Source organism: Engystomops pustulosus, chromosome 6 (genome assembly GCF_040894005.1).
Source record: "Engystomops pustulosus chromosome 6, aEngPut4.maternal, whole genome shotgun sequence".
NCBI lineage: Eukaryota > Metazoa > Chordata > Amphibia > Anura > Leptodactylidae > Engystomops > Engystomops pustulosus.
In genome coordinates, this window is record NC_092416.1 from 165,010,917 (window position 1) to 165,030,343 (window position 19,427).

A 19,427-nucleotide genomic window follows, 5' to 3' on the forward strand; every position below is an offset into this window, starting at 1 on the left:
GTATTTTTAATGCCACCACAATAGTTCACTGCAAAGGGGCCTACTGAGGCTCTGCCACCCATGAGCCTACTAATACCTGGAGGGGAGCAGGTCTGTAGAAGGCATCAGTCAGGGGCCCACACACAGTGCTCCGAGCCCCTGCAATGGAGTCAGTGGAGTTATGTGTAATATAAGCAGCATCATGACATCATGGGACCTTCCCACCATTCTGCAGAAATCTGGCCACAAATAGACAAGCATAGTGCTCAGTATTGGAAAAGGGTGGGCATAGCATGGCAGGAGGGAGGGTGCGGTCCAAAATAAGTGAAGGTCTATTTCTGACATAAATAGTCCAGATGTGAAAACCCCTTTAACAGTACAAAACTATGTTTCTCGTTGCTACAGAGCCCATGATATGGACGGCTGAAATTGCGCTCCCCCTGCAGCCTCTCAGTGTGACTCATCTCACGCTAAATATGACTCTTCTCTGCTTATTTGCGCATGAGTTTGGAGGAGAGTTTTAATAGCTAGATGGAGAGATTTCTCATAAAAGAGGGAATTCTAGAAAGGACATTTCATACCCAACCTGAGGGAGCTGATAGTTTAATGGGGTAAAATCTGGTGACAGCTTCCATCTAATTAAGCAAGTGAATTACTCATAACCCACATAGCAAATAACACTAACACTTTTAGTAACCGAAACTGTCACTTCATCTCTTTAAGTCTTGGCACATTAAGACTGAAACTTTTGCTTATTTTTATCATTTTTTGCATTTTTTATTTATCATACTTCATATAGGGTCTTTTAAGATTTCAGTCATAAATGTACAGTATATGATTTATTTTCATATTTAATCCAATGGCGGAATATGACAGATTGGCCTCAAACTAGTGTAGATATAGGGGCTCATTTACTTACCCGGCCGCTGTAGCTCACAGAAAGTGCATTGTCCGGCGATGATAATGCCCTGTGCCGCGATTCACTAAGATCATGCACCCAATATCCTACATGTGTCACTTCCCCGCTCAGGTCCGCTGGAGTTCACCTTCTTCTTCCTGGTGCATGTAAGTGCATTGTCCTGCGACACAATTTGAAAGTTAAATCCCGCGCTCAGTCCGAATCAGTCAGATCGTCGCATGGAGCCGGCACAGCCGTGCCACAATTGGATCACGTGCGGCACAATCCCAGCGCACACCCCTGTTAAATACCTGTCACAGCCGTGCAAATCCCGAAAACGGTGCAAAGTCCGACAAAAGTGCAGCGCGCGAGCCTTAGTAAATGAGCCCCAATATGTATATAACAGTGCACCTCTTCCACAATACACACCTAAGATAAAAACAATGTTGGGGGAGGGGACAGCAGAAAGACAGGACTGGAATATATCATCTCTACCTCCCCCATGTTGTCAACATAATGTACATATCTGTGGCCTCTGACAGCCCCCTGGATAAGCCTGAAAGTAAGTATATACGTATGTGTATATGATTGTGTGATTGTATGGATGTGCATATGTGATGTATATATGCTGTATATGTTTGTGTATCTGTTATGTGTATATTCTCCATGTGTGTGTGTACATATTGTGTATATGCTGTATACTGTACGTATGTGTGTATATTTGATGTGTATATACTGTATGTATGTGTTTTTATGCTATATGTGTATATATGTTTTTTATAATGTATACATGTACAGTATGTATATACTGTATGTGTAATAATGTGTAATAAGTGCCCCCCCCCCGATTTCTGTCACATGGAAGCCAGCGCAGCTGCGCCACAATCCTATCGCGTGCGACACAACCCCCAGTTAAGTACCTGCAAATCCGAAAAACTTCGGAAAAACTGCAGAAAGTGCGGCCGCGGACCCTTAGTAAATAAGCCCCATTGTGGTTTAGTAATGGGGTATACTTGATATATGTGGGGGGTACACTATGATTAGTTGTGCTGTGGAGAGTAAATATTATTTAGGAGTGCAGTGTGGGACATTGTTTTTTAGGTGACATTATACTGTAAGTGACTGTATGTTTTTAGTTGCGCAGTGTGGGGATGTGCTTGCGGGAACAGAAGACATCTGGTGTAAAATTCTGCAGCGATATATATCACTGTGCTTCTGGAACTTAGTTTGTCACGCAGTTCTGGACCCAGAAGACATCTCACCCATGAGGTACTAGATGCATCTTCTTCCTGTGTCTGATAATTACTGTAGATTTTAACTAACCTTCTAGTGTGAGACATCTCTAATTCTGTGTACTGCTATTTCCATGGTGTCAATGAGCCAAGTCATCTGTATGTTCTGCGGTGAGTCCAGGGTGGGGGATGGTTATTGTCATCTGTTCTTATTAACGTTATCATTATTTCTGTAAATGGTAACATTAAAACTGTGTGCACATCCCCAACCAAATATACAAAACAAGAGTAATGGCACCACAGCTTACAATCCAAGAAGACTGGGAAGGAGGCAGGGAAATTTTATTTTTATTTCATTGCCTCCACCACCAGTGCCTACAAATTCTGTGATCCACAACTCCCACTTTCTATGGAGCAGTAGGTGGGTCCCTGATTTATCCAGCGGCATCGGAGTGTCAGGGTTTCATCATAAGCAGTGCACCAAGCTTGCCCACTGTGTTCTTCCATATGTGGTGCCTATGTGATCACTTCAGGGTTGTAGCTATAGCGGAAAGTTGTGACTGGGCTTTTAAATGGACCCAAAAGTAGTGTAGTGTGTAGGTATTGGGGGCAGAGATGTAAATAGATCCATAGGTACCGTACTGTAAGTATTTGGCTCCATTTTCAGCTTCAAATGGTGGTGTCTTCTACCTGGACTCATTGGGGCAGATTTACTTACCCGGTCCATTCGCAATCCAGCGGCGCGTTCTCAGCGGTGGATTCGGGTCTTCCACGGCGATTCACTAAGGCAGTTCCTCCGACGTCCACCAGGTGTCGCTGCTGCGCTGAAGTCTGCCGAGGTCCGCCGGAGTTCACGATCCTATTCCTGGAGAAGGTAAGAGAGTGTCCAGTACGGGTTTTCGTACGGCCACGCCCCCCAATTTCGGTCGCGTGCATGCCGGCGCCGATGCGCCACAATCCAATCGCATGCGCCAAAATCCCGGGGCAATTCAGGGAAAATCGACGCAAAACGGTAAAATTTGCATAACCCGCCGGAAAAACGCAATTCGGGCCCTTGGTAAATGACCCCCATTATTGTATAAGAGTCTGCGCTCCCTAGCATCCGCTGGTGGACCAGCTTGTACCAAGAAAACAACCTATATGCAAATTTGTAACATAAAAAATGGCATAGAAAAAACACAGAAATAGCCATCTTCCAGGTCTTGAATTCCTGTATTTTGTCTGCATTTTTGGCGCAAATTTTGGCGCACAATAGACCAGGAAAATTAAGGCGCAGTCCATGTAAGATTTTGGCGCACATCTCATTGATGTCAGCATTTTTATGGCGCACAACTGATTAGTTCTCTCTACCCATTAATTACTAACAGCCGTGCACCACTTTAATACATCGGGCTGTGCTTTCCGGAGACTGATCTCCGATGCCGACAGTCGTGCTTGCGTCAGAATTAGTAAATCCCCCCCCTATATTACTCAAAGAAACTGAAACAAACACAATGCGGTTCCCATTTTTCAATCGTTTTTATTAAAAAGAAAAGTCAAATAAGCAATTGTGAAACCAAATGAATATTCCGCCTGCACAGGAATTCAGCGCAGATCGAAACAAAAAAACATTAAAAAAAGCCATTTTTATTATTAAATCAGAAACTTGCTTTGTATCTTTTTTTTTTTTTTCTTCTCATAAATAAAATCATTAATCAACAATTTAGAATAAGGTGAAATTATGACCGGAGGGGAAAAAAAAAATAGAATAAATTCATGACTCCGCACAGATAGAAATTATTTTCAGACTGTAAAAAAAAAAAAAAAAAAAGAACAAAAAATTTGGCAGTATTTTACACATCCTATGTATAACTAAAAAAATGTGCTACAATTAATATAAAATGCTTTTACTATAAAGTAAGCTACTCCTTTTATTTCTATACACAAAGAAAATTGTAAAGATGTCTTGAGCACAGTCCTAAACCACATGATAAATCTACTTACAACTATTCAACAAATTATATTTTTCATACTTTTATTTTTTATCACATTTTCCATGTTTTTTTTTTGTATATTTGCACTTTTTTATTTAGGTATTTGTTGTTTTTTTTCCCCCCATTTATAAGAAGTATTGTTTGGTTTTTGGTGGGGAAGGTGGGGTCGGGGGTCATTTCAAATATACAATATTAACAAACCTCTTTACATATTTTATATGCCTGGATGAACTCATCCCCATGCTTCCCATAGCAAATATGGTGTCCACAAGAGGTGTCTCTTTTGTTCTTTAGAAGGTTCGGGAGCTTGGCTTCTGGTCTTCACCAAGTTTATATCTGCAAACCAAGCCAATTCTTTTAAAGCTTGCCAAGAACAAACCACGGGAGTTTGCTTCTCTCGGTGACTGTCCCATCCTTGTCTAGATGTCCAGTGCTGTAGACTCTCTGAAATGTCCATTCCTTCAGCCTCCATTTACAAGTATTCTTGTGGTTCTAGGTGAGGTAGAGAGACTTATCTCCTGGCAGAGTACTGCACGGAAGCAAAAGAGAGTGGTGTCAGATACATTGCAGCCATGAGGTGTGTAATTGTGGGTATAGTGATGGGTGCCGGGTTGTGCCAACAAGTTTATCAAGTGTATGTATTGAAGATAAGAGGACAAAAGGCTAGGACAACATAATGAATTTTGGAGACCATATGGGGAGAACTTTAAAGGAAACCTGTCACCTGTAGCCCCTGTATAAACCGGAAACAGTACCACTATGTGCCACAAATCTTCTAATGTGGCTCCTCTACATTGCTCCTTCACAGGGACAGCACCAGTAATCTGCACAGCACCAGTGCCGATGATAACTAGACATCTGTGCGTAAGTCATGGATGAACATGGGAGAGGACGGCCCATTTTGGTGCATGTGCCTTGCCCCTATGGAGCCTTCCGGGAACCCGTAGTCCAGCTTCGAACTGACAGTTGCGCTACTCATGTGCAATGATATCAAAAAGGATTCCAGTGAAATGATACTGAGGGACAGTGCAAGGGTCCGGGGCTCAGGAGAGATGAGGAGGCGGAGGAGTTTGACTTCATCCAAGAACTCTCCCGTCTCCATGACTGGATCTCTAACAGACAAGATGGGGAACATTTACTGTGTTGTTTAAAGCACTGTTTGGGGTTTATGCAGCAGCTACGAGGGGACAGGTTCCCTTTAAGGACTGATAGTAGTATGAGGGGCAGTACTCGAGTGGCTGCTACCCTTTAAGGAGAATCTATGTCATCAAACATGGTGTCTGATTTGCAGGAGTCTTGTTAATGAAAAGTAGAACGTTGAATAGATTAAAGTGGTAGTCAGGGATCAGGGTAAATAATGGGACCTCTGTTTGTATGCAAGTGTAGCATGCTGTGTTGCCATGACTACAGATGAACTGACTTCCCATTCTGATTTGAGGATCGTGCGCAATTTATGCAAATTAATGCCCCTAGCTACTGGCCATAGCTGTGATTGGCCAAGGAGATACCCCTGGCTAATCAAAGCCACGGCTAGTTGCTAGGGGCGGATCTGCTCATCTCTAACCATGATGTCAATGGTGAGCCTCTGTTTACAAATTAAGGACACCAGAAACAGGCAGCACCCTGCTAAACTGGAGTCCCAGATCCTAGATAACACCTTTCAAGGGAACCCGTCATGAGAAATTGGCCTAATTAACCACTACCAGTATGATGTCAAGCAGCTGAGCAGTTTCTGGATCATGTTTCTTTCATGACTCAGTGTGGTGGCATCATCCAGAAAATCAACTTTGAAGTGAGATGTAAATCGGTTTTATGAAGTCAAGGAGGCGGAGTTTGACACTGAAATCAAGCTTTCCCTGCCTTAGAACATATACTTCACTGTAATTGATGGTCCTGCATCCAGAGACATCATTGATTTGATCTCCTGAAGTCCAGCTCATGATGTCAATCACATGGCAGGAGGTGTTCAGAGTAAGAGAGAGCTTGACATCCGTGTTAAACTTTCCACCTCCTTGACTTTTTTACATCTAACTTACATGCTGGGCCATGAAAGAAACATGATCTGGAATGTATTAAACTACTTGACAAAATACTGGTAGTGGTTTATTAGTTAAAATTCTGATGACAGGTTCCCTTTAATATATAGTTTTAGTGTGGATAATACCACGTGCAGGGTATAACAGATTCTCTTTAACTTAGAGCTAGTCGGAAGGTTTTTGCCCCATAAAGACACCATCAAGTAAAAAACTGTATTGTATATATTTTTTATACTATAAAAGTGGAAATATGAAAGTTTGTGAAACAATAGAATCAATTTTACACTTAATGGATCTCAGATGGAAGTAGATTTCCTCGGTATTGTTATTCTGACTTTCTAAAGAAAAATGTGGTTATAGGTCTGATTTTAAAGATAACTCAGAGAGTGGAGATTTTTTTTTAGATAAAATGGTTCTAAAAAAATTCTGAAGAAAATCTATTCTGTGACAGGTTTGAAGAGTTTTTTTCTTGCCTATGGGGCACATTATAGACTTTAATAATACAACTTTTATGATAGGAGAGAATATCCCTCTTGATATGTTGACTAGAGATGAGCAGACCTAAATTTAACATCCATGCCGACCATTGCAGGTTTGGGTTCCTAAACCCGGATATTAGCCAGAAGTTGGGGTTTGACGTTTAGGCTCACCCATGCTGTTGACAACCACCATCAATGTCTAAATTATATGTTATATATCTAAATTATATGTCTAAAATTATAAATTATTATCAAGTCTAAATTATAATGGTTGTACCAATTGGGGTGTAAATCCTTTAAATGTCAATGTTTTGGAGAACAATAGAAATTTAGGTGGCCCCGTAGGTGCACTCACCTGCAGTGGTTTATCCCACATTCTCTGCTGGGAAACTCATTGTCCCACTCTGTGCTTCCAGGGGGATTGGAAGAAGCTGGGGATCGTGGGCCAACATTGCTAGGAAATTCTGATGGGAGATGTGAGAATTCCTAAAGAATAGAGTCAAAGTTGAATAAGTGTTAGAGATGGGACGTGCGAAGACAAAAGTCACTACTTTATTTCAGCACATATGGAAATTTTGGATATAGGTTGAGCTAAATTAGGGTATAAATTCAAGATATGATCCAGTAATGCCTTTCTACCCTCTCTGTTGCTCCTAGTTGACTGGGAAAGACCAATCGGGAAACAGTTGTGGGAAGTCTGAGAGCCTTTTTGGGTTCCTTAGCCATATGTACACATTAGTTGGGTTACACTTAAGTTGGGGTACACATAAGTTGGGTTACACATTAGTTGGGTACACATAAGTTGGGTTACACATTAGTTGGGTACACATAAGTTGGGTTACACATAAGTTGGGTACACATAAGTTGGGTACACATAAGTTGGGTTACACATAAGTTGGGTACACATAAGTTGGGTTACACATTAGTTGGGTACACATAAGTTGGGGTACACATAAGTTGGAGTACACATACTGTAAGTTGGGTTACACATAAGTTGGGGTACACATAAGTTTGAGTACACTCGGCCAGGACAATGTTTTGAAAATTTTTTAAGGTGAGTAGAAAGAGTATCATAACTAAAAAGCATGAAAAGATTGGCCACCATGGAAAAATCAGCTGACTTCTAAAGAATCAGAAACCCTCCTGAGTGTCCATTTGCTTACCTGTTGACCTGTGGGAGATGAACTCATAGGTGACTGTAGTCCAATGGATGGTGGAAGGATGGGTGGTTGTGGTACTTGCTGCATATTGAGTGATTGGTTAAGAAGAGAGCTGGAAGGGTGACGCAAGTGCTGGTGGATGGGAGGGCTGATTTGGAAAGGGGGTGGTGGTGAGGCACTGATGCTGGGCAACATAGATTTGGCATTGAGGCTCCGGGAGAGACTTGGGTGAGGGTGGCTGCGGTAACTTGGCAGGTCTGCAGGGGACAGGAATGAAGCCAGGCCTGGATATGGTGATGAAGATTGTGGAGGCAGGTTATACATGGACTGCTTTGGGAGAATCATTTTGGAGGGTTGACTGGGTTGGGAGTTTTTCGTCTCTCCTTGGTCACTGTAAGTCTAAATTATAATTTAAAAAAATTACAAAATTCAATGTATGTTCTAGAATTGCATATATATGTACAATATCATTTCAGCAACACAAGAAAGTGGGGCTCAAATACAAAATAACATGTAAAATGTCATAGATTGTGATTAGTAACACATACACCTTATGTCTACATCTGTTTCATGCGTGAGCCTTTTACACTTTGTGCTCTCTTGTATTTTGTAAACTTTATGAACACACATAGTAGATACAAAGTTGCCCGGGTATAGGAAGTAGGGATATAAATCATATAACAGCAGTAGAAATATCACAACTAAGAGACTGTAATGCAAACAGAATGTACTTGAAAATGTTGTAAATATAAGTATATAATATAATTATTGTAATGCTTGTACACCAGTTGTTTGCTTCTGAATAATCTAAGATATAGAGGGGCGGGGGGAGGGCGGTTCCCCTGCAATTAAGGTTTTGGTTTGTTACCTTGGAAACCAGACTTGCTCTGTAGGCTGCAAGGGCCTTCAAATATTCTTTCTTGGCTGCCTCGGTCTTCCTCTTGTAGGCCTACAACAGACATAACCAATCAACCGTTAGACAAACCCCTGATTTGTTACTGGGTGGAGTCAGAATTTGGTTACTGCCGGCGCTAGATGGGTTTTATTTCGTCCACGTGGTTGTGTTCCATTAAATCTGACTTTACGTTATAGTAGTGATGTTATTAAGTGTACATGGACTTTTTTTTAACATTTTTACCAAAATACAATAAATCATTGTTTACATTTTCCATGTATTGTCAACTTAGTATTAAATAATCCATTTACAGAGGTCCAGTTAACTCACCGGTAACTGCTTAATAATTTAACTATCTTTCCTCATTGTTCTATATTGTTTTGTTCTTTAGTTATTCCTTAGTAAGTAATTAAGTAGTTCACCAAGTGGGTGTTACCAGTTAGGGGTGTGTCCATTTAGTGCTGATACCAGGCAGTGAAGGGACACACCCACAATTGGTAACACCATCTTGGCAAATAATGAAATTGTATGTATTTCTAGCAGTGAAGCTAGAAGTTGGGGTTCGGCATTTGACTCACCACCCCACTGGTGACACCCATGATTGGTGCTGGTGTTAACTCTTTAAAGTCACCAGCACATGTGCACCATCACTTATTTTAAGATCATCATTTCCTGATCACATTAAGGAGGGCCACGATCTTTGGCAAAGTGGCGGTGCACACCGGTTGCAGGTGGTACCGGTGGGGGTGAACAATCGGGTTCAGGTTTGCCGAACCTGAATGGGTCTGCTCATTCCTATGTTTTTTAAAGTAATAACAAAGGCCAAGCAAAATATCGAGCTCTCAAAAATTCTCATGTGAGAATGTAATTATCTAAAGTGATTGTCATTAACAACATTATCCCTATCCAGAGGGAATAACTTACTGACTGATGGGGTCCCAGTGGTAAGATCCCAACGGATCAAGAGAACCGTGGTCTGTTTTACTCCCAAATGAATAGAGTGGTGGCTCATTCACTGCTTATGGGCCTGACAGAAATAGCCTCTGGCACTGACAAAGTTACTATCAGTGTCAGTGACATTGAGATGAATACAGCCGCAGGGTGCAAGTGTGACCACTGGGAGCCACACCGAACAGCTGGTTATTCCCTATCCTATGGATAACTTCTGACCAGATAACACCAGTATAATCCAGACTGGTGACAGGTTCTCTCTAGAGGTGTTTATACAGTAGATTTTCTGTGCAAAATTCAGTCAATTTAACTACAAAGATACTTTACAGAAAGTTTTTGGGATTTGCAAAAATCCCCTCTCAATGGGACAAAGGTTTCCAGACAAAAGCATGCTGTGATCGGCATGTATTACACGTGGGTTCACAAATTTCTATCCAGTTTTAACTATGGATCAGGTGGAGACTCTCGGTTCTCATTTGGTTACCCGAAAAGTAAAAAAAACAAAACAAGACTTACAACTACACTCATGAGTTATAGGTCTATTGCAACTCTTCGCGTTGTGTTGATATCCATCAGATGTCACTCCCAAAGTTCTCCCCACTATGAAGCAAATTAATCTCACGTCTATTCTTCCCTTACTGAACAGAAAGCTACTCTAGCACATTGCTTCATATAAACCCAATTCTAAAGGCAATCTCTTCGCGGCTGGGACAAGTACTTAATCCAGTTTTGTGATCTATCATTATGGTTCTCTGAAATGAGGTGTTGCAGAATGTACTGCTATTCACCACTCGCTCCTCTCTTATGGAGTCTGCAGCAATAATCCTATGCGCTCTACTTGTGTTAACCTTTTAAGCACAAACTGTACAAACTGTATCGATAACCCGCACTTGCCCAGAGTAAAATATATGGAATTCCAACACTGATGCTACAGAGCAATAGAACCATGAACAAAAAGACCCTCAAGTGTCGGGGCCCAGAGCTGCTGGGGGGCCCACATAAAGCTGTACATAAGAATTCCATGGGGGTGAGCAGGGCTTTACCTAATTAATCCATAGGGGGTGAGGGGGCTTCATATAAAATAACCATGAGGGGGCTGTTTGGGATGATAAACTAGGGAATATTTTAGGGAACAGTTGTGGTTTCTTAATGTTTAATGCTGCCACAGTAGTTCACTGCAAAGGGGCCCAATGAGGCTCTGTCACCCAGGGGCCTATGAAACCTGGAGCTGTCTCTGTGTGGCAGGGCCAATAGTAGCAGAATTGGGCGGAAAGATTGGGCTGCATGTACAGGGCACCTCTGTTTAACCTTTCTTAAGGCAGGGGAGTGTTTATTTCTATTTTTCCAAGTTCTCGGGTAACCCCTTTAACTTTACACTAGTATTTGTATCATTTATTATAATAATCAGCAGCTATAAATTTGTTTGCCACTCCCCTCCCGATAGTGAGGCATGGTGCCCAGTGGCCGGTATAGTACAGTGACACACGTGTGTGGTACCGTACCGTGGGTGGGGGACCGATATCAGCCCCTCACAAGTTAGTGTGAAAGAGGCTTTACAGTGGGTTTCTTTGGGTTTCGTATATTACCCAAACACACTTGATGAATGATATGAAGGGAAGTCTGAAACCTCATAAGAAGGTACTTATGTACGTTATACTTAGTTCCTAAGATACTAAGATGCTATTGGTAACAAAAGTGCACTCACTTGTTTTTGTTCTTCCCCCAGACTGTCCCACATAGAAGCAACAATTTTAGACACGTCTCCAAATGTGGCATTGGGGTTCTGTCCTTTGATCGCTGCTTGTGTGTCCCTAAAAAATAGGGCATAGGCTGACACTGGTTTCTGGGGCTCATTTGGATCCTTCTTCTTCTTTTTCTTCTGGTTTTTGGGCTTTTTCCCCAGATCAGCAGAAGGTCGTTTCTCTCCAGCGACCTGCAAACACACAAATTGTATCAATGGGATTGTGTCAAGTGTTGTTCTGTTGTGGATTGGTGGTCAGTACCTGCATACATGGTAAGATTTATGTAAGGGGACCAAGTTCTGTGCTTTGATATGGATATGATAAAGGTAAAGCTCTTGGATTTCTAGGAAAGACAATGGGGCACATTTACTAAGGGTCCGAATCGCGCATTTTCATCGGGTTTCCCGAATATTTGCGATTTGCGGCGAATTGCCCCGGGATTTTGGCGCACGCGATCGGATTGTGGAGCATCGGCGCCGGCTTTCACGCGACAGAAATCGGGGGCCGTGGCCATCGGAAAACCCAACGAATTCGGAAAAAACACGGAATTTAAAAAAAATTTGTGTCGCAAGAATAGCACTCACATACACCGAGACGAAGAATGTGAACTCCGGTGGACTTTAGCACAGCAGCGACACCTAGTGGATATCGGGTGCTCGACCTTAGTGAATCTTGGCAGAACCCGAATCAGCGTCGGACAACGCACTGCGGGATCGCGAATGGACCGGGTAAGTAAATGTGCCCCAATGTCTGGATTACCCCTTCCCCCACCCAGTGATTGACAGTGAGAGTCCTGATTACCCTGCCCACACACAGTGATTGACAGTGAGATTCCTGATTGCTCCGCCCACACACAGTGATTGACAATGGGAGTCCTGATTACTCCGCCCACACAAATTGATCGACAGTGAGAGTCCTGGTTAACCCTTTCCCACCCAGCGATTGACAGTGAGAGTCCTAATTGATCTGCCCACACACAGTGAATGACAGTGAGAGTCCTGATTAGTCCACCCACACACAGTGATTGACATTTAGGGTGCATTCACACATGGCAGCAACGCATGCATGTTGTAAATGCAATGCTAACAGCTGTGTAATCAGGCAAATCTCCTCTTCTCAGCTTTACTGATGTGTTTGAAGCGTTACTGCCACGTGCGAATGCACCCTCGGGGTCCTGTAATACTGCCCATACACAGTTACAGATTACAGTGTTATACTTATACTGGAGAAGCTATCTATTACACTCAATGGTTCCTGTACATATTTTTTACCCGGCTATGTGGAATTCTTACCTTATAGTGGGAGTCTGTGTCCTCCTCCTGGGTGGAGCTAGAAGGTGAGGGTGTGGCTGATTTACTACCCGGTGGAGACGGTGATCCATGAGTAACTCCACTCCTCATTCCCATTTGGGATATAAGCTGTGATTGGCTGAGCGCACTCATGTGACTGGGGAGCATGCCAGATCGGTTTATCAAGGAAACTTGATGGTTGGGATCATAAGAAGATCCTTCCGAGTGAACCAGCTCCTGTATCTGAAAAAGATAAATCATAGAGTATGAGTCATGGTGGAGGAGAACACCATTTACTTTCAGCATCACTTTACTTATTATACAAGTAGCCATTTTTGGTTGATATTGAGCCAAGCCATTGCTTCCCTTCATGATAGCTCAGGTTATTGGGATTACTTACTATATTGCCTTATTCACATGTATATTTAGTGACATAAAATTTAGTTAAGTTAATTAGGTAAGTATTTTCTGATCTGTGACTACAATCATGAAGCCATTATATTGCCAAAAATGTACAAAATTATTTGGTTTTCCTTACAGAAATACTTTGCTAATACTCCTTGGAATGAACTTACTATGAACTTGTGTCTCATATATCGTCTCCCACGAGTAGTGGTATTATGTCTACTTGGCTATAGTATATATTAGACAAGTTACTAGAAAAATTATTAACACCTGCCCTAAAATCTAATAATATTTACTAGAAGTTTATATGTGCACAAACCACTGGCTGCCATCATCCATCTCAGTTCGCGTAGAGCATAGTGCACGGCTCCGCAGAATCATGTCTTTAATTACCAATTAACAACTCATTAGCGGGCTGATTGAGCCACAAAGTGATGCGAAGTGAGGGAATGGTACACAATCCGGCTGATTAGTCTCATTAACAAGGGGATGGTCCTAGAATGTGATTAAGTGGCAGTGTGGGGTCTGTAATGTAACCACCAGCGAGAGAAGAAGATCACATTTCAGCTCTATTTTTGGATTCATAGACTGATCTGATCTGGACCCATACACCATAAAAAGAACTAATCGACAGATTTGTACCCAAAGTGCATTGTGGTTGATTCTAGTATGTCATATGTAGAAAACATTGGAGGCTCACAAAGGCATAATATGACCTATAGTAGGATGGGTACATACAGAATGGATTGTGTATGTCACATAAATGGTAATTATGACTTCTTGTAATTAGATTTATTTCAAAAATTCATCTAAAAAAGCACTTAAAAGGGGTTCCCATGTCGACCCAAACCACCCACTAAATTTTATACTGAGAAGGCCCCTTGCCCACGAAATCCTTGTACATCTGTTCCTGCTCACAAGACACATGTACACTGGGCCATTTGGAGAGCCCCCGAAAGCCAATTTTATGGCATAAAATTCTTCAAAGTGTTTTTCTAGCCTCATCTTTGTTTTACTACCCACGTCTTAGGGTGATGGCAGATATGGCGTTTTTGGTCAGTTTTTAAGCATGCATTTTCAGTCTGTTTAAAAACGCATGCGTTTTTAAATCACGTCCATTTTTTGAACGTTTTCCCCAATTATCTTAATAGATAAACAGGTTGTAAGCAGCCAAACGCATGCTAAATGGTCAAAAACAGAGGCGTTTTAAAAACAATGTAATTTAAAAACGCATGCGTTTTTAAACGGACTGAAAATGCTTGCTTAAAAGCAGACCAAAAACGGCATGTGTGTTATCACCCTTAGTCTATATGTACACAGCCATGTGTGTATGATGGGCCGCTGATCGGGGGGACCTCGGCCGGTGAGCACCAGTTACCCCTCAGATGTCCATAAGACACAAGCAACTGCACTGCAAACCGATGCAGGTATAGGACCTACTCTATTATTTGGTGCAGTGCGACACAGTGGGGCAGATTTACTTACCCATCCCGTCGCGATCCCACGGTGCGTTGTCCGACGAGGATTCGGGTCCGGCGTGATTCACTAAGATTGTGCGCCCGAGTTCCTGCATGTGTCGCTGCTGCGCCGAGGTCCACCGGAGTTCACCTGCTTCTTCCTGGTGCATGTGAGTGCTTGATCTTGCGACACAAATCCTTTTTTAAATTCCGCAGTCTGTCCAAATCTGTCGGGTTGTTCGACGGCCCGCCCCCCGATTTCTGTCACGTGCAAGCCGGCGCCAATGCGCCAAAATCCAATCGCCGATGCGCCAAAATCCTGGGGCAATTCGTTGCAAAACAGAAATCGTCCGGAAACCCGATGAAAATGCATCCGACGGACCCTTAGTAAATGAGCCCCAGTGTATGCAATGTAACCGTGCACAATAGAAGTCAATGGGTGCGGTGAATTAGCCTTCATTTTTTGGCTAGCTCTCATTTATGGTCGTGTGCAGGAGGCCTTAGATAATGTAATTTTAGTTGTGAACTCGCCTCTGGGCAGCATATTTTAAGCCTATTTTGTGGTCAGTAATTATCATATTTCCTAGATGTTAGGTCTGACAACATGTTTTCAACATTATTTGATCCATAAAATATGGAAATGACAGCCTGATGGCTTTCTTCTTTGAAATACATGGATGCACTAAAACTGATTATGCCCAATTTAGAGTCTAATGTATCAGCGGGATTAATGCTTCCTGCTCTGAGTGGCTTCTATGTAACATTCTGCCGGTGTAATAGAGATTTCCTGCATGGAAGCTGGAGCTGTCTCTGTGTGCGGAGTAATGTCTGCTTACACACAGGTGCCCAGCTGCTATTGTTAAACCAGCAAGCATTTAATTGAAACAAACGACCATAATAATGGTACATTATCTCCGCAGGCTCGGAGCCATAACAGTTTTAATTATTGAGTTAAGAGTCAAACTAATTTATCCGTTAAAATAACAGAAGCGCCTTTGCTCGCTCTGATCAGCTTATTAGAAGTGGGAATATCAGGGGAACAGCGGGACAAGACTGTGAGACAAACAGGGACATGTTCTTCCATTCAAGAGATGCATGACGACTCTCATGGCGGAAAGGGAGGATGATAGCTGCCGCTAGACCGGCCGGCTCCTGACATCCAGGGCAAGTTTATAGTTGGCCATTAACAACTGTTCACCATGGGTTTATGTTAATTAGGACATACCACCTTTTCCCAATGCTAAAAAAAGATTATAATAGATGAATTCTTTAGCCGTTGGATAGTTTGGCTACTGGGAGAGGTTGAGTGAAGTTGACACATAAGGCCCCAATACACATCAAACGAAAAGAAAATACATCCGACAATTTGGTTGGGTTCAGCTGACAATGTTAGGTCCAGTGCACTTCACTGTTAGGTCTTCAGTTTTTTTCCATCAGTTATTTTGAGCCAAAATGAGGAGTGATCTAACACACAGAACAGCTGCAAGTCTGTCCATTATACCTCACATCTGTAGAGTCCCTAGAAAGACTTCCATCAGTTCTGGGTGTTGAACCACAGATGCACAAAACTGAAGACCAAAATTGCCTTCCAAAATGTATCCCTTTTGTTCTTTGGAAATAAAAGGAGTCTTCCCATGACACTCTCCATTAGCCAGAGAACATAGCTGTTGGCTGAACTCCACTCTTCCAGGGGTGAACCAAAACTCTCTGCTGCGGAGGTGAGCCCTCCATTAGTAATATATCAAGTCATATTTTTTAGAAAGCTGACATCAGGTGTAAAGAGTATTTTTTTAATAGGATTTTTAAGTGGCAGGTCCTGCTTTGTAGCAAATAACTCCACCCCTGATGCTGCCCAACATCTTGCTGCCTAAGGCAAGAGGCTCAACTGCACTCTGTCCATTACTAACACATGCACATGAACTTGTATATGTACTGCGGTGTCAGGAGAGATAACTGTTGGCCAAATAAGATCTTTTAGGAAAAATTTATCTTTAGCATTTGGAAAACATAAAAAATACAACAAAGGCATGGTACTAAGGCAGTATATCAGGCACATGGTCGAATACATGGATGTTGTACGGTAATGGTTAATAACAGTAGTAATAGCAGAGTACAAAGATTAGGGTCATGTAGGAAACAATAAAATATTGACCCTTTCAGGAACTGCTTAACCAACTATCTTCATCTTGAGGTGCTCACAAATTCTACATGACTCAATTACATCTTCAATGAAACCCAATTGGGCTTTCCCCATGGAACTTACACTTCTTGAGTAATTACATACAATGTTTACCTTCTCTTGTCTCCAGTATCTTTGATAGAACACCATTGTCCCAATCGGAACCGTCAACTGTTATCCCAGTTCTAGAGCGTTAGGGGTCTAACAAGGCAGCACATCCAAATCGTCTCTTATAATTTCACTTTCAGAGTGGGAAGCCTATGTTTTTAGACACTTCCCTGTGCCCGCCTATGATCACTGTTACCCACAATCCCTCTGGTTTTATATATAGCTACTGGTTTCTTACAGAAATTGCTTACATTCTTTTTTTTATGTGCACAGTTTGATCAATTTCACCTATGGCCCAATATATTGTGAGTATAGTCGAGGGTGTTGGTCCAGGTTTGCACAGTAAAGTTTTGTATTTAAGACTTTCAAGCAAAGGGAATCAATCCTGGAAAGTGAACAGTATAAATGGGTGTATTATGAAAATAAAATCCCAAAATAAAATCCCAGGCCGAGCTGATGCCTCCTCTCATTATCAAAAATCTAGTAGATAAGTGGATGAGGCCACAAGAAGTTAGGGCTTTGTGCAGATCCAAACGTGGCAAACAAATTGGAGGATTTTATAGATAAAGAGAACATTTTATGAAGTGGCATGACTGAGTAAGCATTTCCAGCCAAGCTCTACAGGGGTTGATTGCTTGTGCTGTCACCGTTTGACCACTAGGCTTATTAACGTATGAAGAAAAGCCCACTTTTATTGAAGTCACTCCTGTCTCGCCAAGAACAATCTGTATTCTCCCCGGGAAATATCCAAGCCTAATTGCCTGACGCGGTAACCACTGCAAATTTGGCAGCCTTTCAAACACACGCAGAGTGATATTTTAATTACCCTATTAATATATACACACAGTTTTGTACAGTCAACCTCTCCAATGGCGTCAGACAAATGCTTTACTTAATGAACTGACTCATTAGAAGAGAAGTTTCAGATTCTTTTTACCGGCTTCTACTATGTCGCGTCTGCCAAAAAGCTCCTCCTGAAACAGTTGTTTCCTCGCTCCCAGATAATGAGCCTTCATGTTTATTTAGCGACTGCAAAACGACAATTTTTCAACCTAAATCCTCAGCTTTTACCTGTGTTTGCATTGGTTTATCTCAGATTGGGTTTGAAGGACACAAGTTTATGGTTTTATAAGGAGCCACGAAAGAAGTATTCCGATCTGATACCATAATAGCACCACTGGGCCAATCCATTAGGTTACAATCATGAGAGGGTGGGGCAAAATTTGACCTTTGGGATCCCGGGTGATCAGCATCCTGATGGAGTAGTCCCATTCAGGGGAAATGAGGTGGAAGAAATGTGTGGCAGTTCCCAGCACAGTAGGTTCTCCCATGGCACTTCTATACAGGGAAAACGGTCAAGAGACATAAGCACTAAACAGACTCCATCAGATCATCTCCTAAAATTATGGGAAAACCCATTAAGCTGGAATGAAAACATATAAGTGCTAATTTCTATAAGTTTCAGTAAACTAGAGAGCTGTATAGAAAAACTATGTACAAAGTAGATCAGATAAGTCCTGCAAAATGATAGAACAAGGTCGTGGCGCATGGTTGTAATGTGAATCCAGGTTATATAAACCCACGATATACCACTCATCATAAAGGCATCATATAGAGGCAGAAAGTCGAAAATATAGCTCCATAATACAGAGCTACTGCATCAGTTGTGTCAAATAATAGACAAAGATATTATTTACTAGATAACACATACATTAATAAGGTAGAATTTCTATAAGAGCCATTCGCGGTCATTATGATCATTTTAACCTAGTGGACTCAACGTGTTTTGCCGCTGTACTTGGTATCATTGGAGGACATTTATCAGGGCTTCTACTAAAGAAAATTTGCATTGAAGCTCTAAAATAATTGCAATGCCTACGCCAAAGGGGGGACTGGCCAGCGTAGGGTGTTCCTGCCCCATGAATGCGCATTACCTAAATCCCGCAAGCGTTCACCTTAAACGTCCCTATGGTTTTTGAGCAGAGCTATGTAATTTAGCAGCTCGTGTACTTTGGGTCTCCGTCATATCCGCCCATTGGATACATCAGGAAGCTTAAGAATCTTGATATATCCAGTGGCGTGGAAGGGCTTCCATCCTAAAATAATCTCCCCTCTTTGGTCTTTTGCTGCACCCAGTTTTGGCTAAAGGAAATCTACCACCAGGATGAAGGATTGTAAACCAAGTACACTGGCAGAATCCTCTCTTGCTTTAGCTTCTTATGCCTTTTTTTAATAACCAATTTTCATCCCACTTCAAAGTAAACCATCTGAATTATGCCACAATGCAAGTCCTTAAAAGGAACGTGATCTGGAAGGTGTTTAGCTGCTTTACAACATACTAGTAGTGGTTTATAAGAGACAATTCCTGCTGACAGCTTCCCTTTACAGTAAAGGAAACCTACTATCAGAAATCTAGCTATTAAGGTAGATCTGATGGTAGGTTGTTAGTAATGTTCTAAGCCGTAATCTATCTTTTCATAATCCAAAAATACTAATATGTGTAATAATAAGTGTGGAGTAGCATCCCCGGGGCAGTTGGAGCAAGGGCTACTCCATACCCCAGGAGCCTCTGCAATCCATCCTACCTGTCCATTCACGGCCCGCTCCTCCCATTTCTGTAGTGGTCCTGGCTTCTTCGGAGCTC

At 42.0% G+C, this 19,427-nt stretch overlaps 1 protein-coding gene across 6 annotated transcripts in view; it reads right to left on the reverse strand.

The window, feature by feature from the left end:
• Positions 1 to 4,078: 4,078 nt before the first annotated feature.
• The window catches only part of TOX2 (TOX high mobility group box family member 2), a 92,463-nt gene continuing 77,114 nt past the window's right edge, over positions 4,079 to 19,427 (reverse strand). For all 6 annotated transcript variants that reach the window (XM_072112206.1, XM_072112205.1, XM_072112208.1 and 3 more), the window contains 6 exons: positions 12,638 to 12,877; positions 11,309 to 11,536; positions 8,626 to 8,706; positions 7,761 to 8,156; positions 6,953 to 7,083; positions 4,079 to 4,611 (listed from right to left, as the gene is read on the reverse strand). In XM_072112206.1, the coding sequence (XP_071968307.1) occupies positions 4,575 to 4,611; positions 6,953 to 7,083; positions 7,761 to 8,156; positions 8,626 to 8,706; positions 11,309 to 11,536; positions 12,638 to 12,877 (1,113 nt within the window). In that variant the 3' untranslated portion in view covers positions 4,079 to 4,574. The remainder of the gene's footprint in view (positions 4,612 to 6,952; positions 7,084 to 7,760; positions 8,157 to 8,625; positions 8,707 to 11,308; positions 11,537 to 12,637; positions 12,878 to 19,427) is intronic.